The following is a 4371-nucleotide window of genomic DNA, read 5'->3' on the forward strand; positions in this document are numbered from 1 at the left end:
AAAAGATACCATAGTCTCTGTATGACATCCCTGTGAAAATAAAGCTTAAATTAAAAAAATGTTGCTTACATTTTGTGCATGGGTGGTCTCAGCAGTAATCGAACCCTCAAACATTGCCGTTGCAGGCGCCATGCATACCGACTGAGCCACACAGGACCACGTTGATGTTCACTCCCAATAGATTTATCCTGACAGCCCTGTATTTGAACATGCAACCCTTTGGTAATGGCACTTCTCTCTAGAAATTGTTCCTGGATAAGGAGCAATGGGAAAGATCCTGCAAAATGTCTTCAGTCAGTGGTAAACTTAATGTAAAGAATGTTGGAATTGTAGAATACCTTATTTCAGTATCTGAACAGGTTAACAAATATACAACACAACAAAATAATCAGATTAGTGTGGAATGAAGATAAGCCAAGTAGAAAATCCATAATTTGTTCTAGCAGGCCTCTCTCTAATGAAGGAATTACACCGAATAAAATGCTGCATTTAAAAAAAAAGAAGTTCTGTCATGGCTAAATACGATGTTGTATTAACTTTATAGATCACTGGAGTCTGTTGGAGTCAATGTAACATTTTCATGCAATACGAGGCAGAAACAAAAAGATATGCTTTGATTGTATTATTTATCCCTGTGAGACCAGGCAATGTCATTATAACACCATTATTATTACAGGAGTTTACATTTGTCAGCTCTGCAGAGAGAAGTGTTTCTCTTAGTAGGCTAATATATATTTCAGGTCAATATAAGCTCTGTAGAACATCTAGTATCTGTGGCGATTTTAGCATGTAAATCATGATGGGGCAAACTCAAAAAAATTATGTTGATACATGCCAGCAAAGCCACTACACTAAACAACACATGAATTGTACTTTAATGGTGACAAATGGTACCCACAATTTGTAAGGGCCTACATAAAGCTGTCCCAACAGCAGAGCTTTCTTTTCAGCACCATGGAGTGAATCCTTCCCACTGCTACACCTGGCTATTAGCAGAGCCTTGTCTGGCAGCAAAACAGTTCATTCAGCGTCATTTACTGCCTTTTTAAAAACATGGCTGACTTGCTTAAACAAATGTGGTTTCTACTGACAATTGAGATGTTCAAATTATGGCATACGGGAACGATGAGCGCATAAGAGGCCATCTGTAATTTGGATGAAGACATTAATGAGTGAGCTAAGACAGACATAGTCACAATATAAATATTTGTTCAGCACTTTTGAAATGGACAGCGACAGAATTCAGAACATGGGCCATTCTTACAGTATTCTCCCTGTACACTATGTCAGAACCGTAGGATAAATAAAGGGAGCATATAAGCAGACAACGAAAGCTCTTACAATATTCGATGAGGACATTTCTCTAAAACAGGCTATAGGCTACATGTGCACCACCAAGTCAGAACAGTAGGCCAAGGTATGAGAGGGGAAAGTGACCAAATTATTATGGTGAGGCACATGGTCTACTAACAGCTTACTACACAACATACACTTAGTATTATTTTCGTAGCGACAGTATACACATCTCCCTGAAATATTACATAATTTATATAGCAGCATACAAGACATTTTTGGATTCACCTTGTTGTGCTCACTTAAACAGGAAGGTGGTGTGGCTGGCGGTCCTTCTTGTGGGAAAATTTTGTCATCAAACTTCGTCATCAATATCTGACATCCTCTGAATTTATCGTGCTTTAAGACAACTGGAGACTGAAAAAAACAAGGTTGAATCATGACGTCAGTGATCTTCAGGTCAGAGCTCTAGAAAGAGGCCTCAGTTCCTGACTTGGATGGATGACCATTCAAAGCGTATTTTCCCAGTCAGAGCTAGTTTTTTTTCAGAATTCCTAGTTGTCTTGTATTCACTGAAGCTTGTGATCACCCAGTTCCAAGTTTCCAGTTGTTTTGAACGCGGTAGAAGTCATGCTGGTTTGATAGCATGGCCAATGTAATATAACTTTTCTGGTCCATGGTGTTGCTTTGAAAAGAGACCCTTAAACCCAGACTTGGACCACACACCCTCTCGACTGAATAGCAGGCTTTGAAACGCTTTCAGTTAGCCACTGATTCCTTCCAAATCACTCATTGTTGAATTTGCGATTTCCAGCTTGTTGTGTAATGTTTATGTACAATGGCCGATTAGCACCGATATGTTTAATCCATCATTTATCTTCATATGAAAAGGATTTGCCAGTAGATTGTCAATTTCATTAATGAGAATGACTGGTTGTCTAGCTTTGCTAGCTAAGATTTTGATATATGATGTTGGCGTGATCAGTCCAATCAAAGTTAGGGTAGATATAATGTGATTTGACATCATTTTATCTGTGGCCAATGACCTTGAGCCTTCTTGGATGGGCACTTCTAATGTAAATCTATGGCAGCACCCAAGGGCAATGAATTTTTGAGCTCTCCCTCTAGATTTTGCGGTGAGGTAGTGACCCCATGAGTGACAGAACACGGAGCCAATCCCAGTTCAACTAGAGAACATTACCAACCCCTAAGCGCTGTATTTTCTGCTGGCTGCCTCACCACCACAGAAAGCGTTGAGCTAGGCTGAAACACCTGCATTTTGGAGCTGCCTTACTCAAGAAGGCAAAAAAGAGACCATGTTTGTATGTGGCTTTATTAACTCAATTATTATTATTTTTTACATTGTTTTCAAACTGATATGTGACACATATTAATGCCAAATTAACATGCTAACAAGCTCTGCCCCACCTGCCCTAAATGACGGGTCTCCATGGTCTAGTATACAAAATAAAGTACAACTACATTTATGTCTATTATTCTTGGACATTCAGAATGATCTCTTACATTAATCATCTCTATCAATTTATTTTTGACAGGACTGGATTCAGAAAACAATACTGAAGATTGGCTCAATGCCACTAACTGGCATAATGACTGATCTGTGAAATAACTGGATGGAAGGAAGGAGTGCGTGCGTGCGTGACGCCTACTTACACCAGTAGGCCAAACCAAAGAAAATGTCAGTAAACATCAATATCAAAGCGGCTACTGGGGTGGGTTCATATCAACATTTTAGTCCCGACAAAACACATACTCCATATAACTCGTCCAGATTGTATCCTCGTTTGGATCATTGTTAGTGTAGGCGCACGTGCCTGTGGAGCTACAAGCCACCATGTGAAAGCCAACCTCCGTCAGCTTGTCAAACGCCTGCTCAAGGAAATTGAATTTCAGGTAGTAGCGGGACGTGTACCTCTCCGGTGGCCGATCGGGGTCTCTGCTCTCATTCAAAGTGTCCGAGAACACCTCTTTGGCAAGGGACGTTTTCCCACACACCGTGATGCGCGCCACTCTCCTGAACTTGGCGTCGGTTTGGATATCTCTACCGATACTATACGATCCCCGGTATCCAATTGTGATGTACCCTGACTTTCTGGACTCCGGAGACGGTGAGCGGGCGCTGCTCATTGCGGACATCATGCGCAAAGTTTCCATTCCGCTGGAGGACCCTATGCCGCACTGGAGCGCACCCTCCTCGGTCTCGCTCTGGCAAATATCATCACTGATGGAGTTATCCTTGCTCACCCTGGGGCTGATGCGCGTGGACAGGTCCCGCAACTGGAAGAACTCAGCCTCTCTCTGCAGCCGGCTTTGCTCGGGGAAATAATCAGGCAGTACCAGGTTGAGGTCCCGTAGGTAGTCTAAAATATAACGAAACAAGAATCCGTCCCTGTCCAAGAAGTAGCGGCCTTTGTTGTCGCGCGCCAGGTCCTTTGGAGTCTTCTTGCTGAACATGGTCCAGAGGAGCGAGTCTGGGACAGCGACCAAAGTTATGTGCCGTGTCACATACACCTGTCCCCCTACATTCAGTTCAATTACCTCCGAGAAAGGGCACTCAGAATCGGCGCCAGAGAACCCACGCTCTGTGTCCATGTCTGCCAGTGACATTTTCACTCGCAGCCCTGGGTCTCTGTTACGGACTGGAATCATGTAATAATGAGAGTGAACGTCTAGCAGTTTGTTTATGTAGTGCTGTGCTTGTCGGTGTGGGAGGAGAGAGTAGACAGCTGATTTGAGTGATAACTGTTAAACCTTTCTTCAAGGATGATAGAAAAGACTAGGGGAGACCGGTTGTTAGTAGGCTTTTTGAGTATACACTTCATGGAATTCATAAAGTAAACAGTTACTCAATAGCGTTCATTATTAGTTGTATGAATGAAAATTGACTGAATTGAAACTCACACACCAGATAATTCAGATGCTCTTGTTATTTTACAAGACTAAAGGTGACATTTGTGTTTACCTCTATTGTGACTACACATTCACTTACATTTTTTTCAGACACACATACATACAACTCTCCTCCATTCCTTTATGCACCTCAGATCGCCAGTGCCC

The 4371-nt window shown here is 42.1% G+C and overlaps 1 protein-coding gene across 1 annotated transcript; it reads right to left on the bottom strand.

Annotated features, from left to right (window-relative positions):
* Positions 1 to 2664: 2664 nt before the first annotated feature.
* On the bottom strand, positions 2665 to 4098 carry LOC112245389 (BTB/POZ domain-containing protein KCTD12-like). Its single transcript, XM_024413442.2, has one exon. It carries the CDS (start codon positions 3961 to 3963, stop codon positions 3046 to 3048), a length of 918 nt encoding a protein of 305 aa, XP_024269210.1. The 5' UTR covers positions 3964 to 4098; the 3' UTR covers positions 2665 to 3045.
* Positions 4099 to 4371: the final 273 nt, after the last annotated feature.

Source organism: Oncorhynchus tshawytscha, linkage group LG03 (genome assembly GCF_018296145.1).
Source record: "Oncorhynchus tshawytscha isolate Ot180627B linkage group LG03, Otsh_v2.0, whole genome shotgun sequence".
NCBI classification, from domain to species: Eukaryota; Metazoa; Chordata; class Actinopteri; order Salmoniformes; family Salmonidae; genus Oncorhynchus; species Oncorhynchus tshawytscha.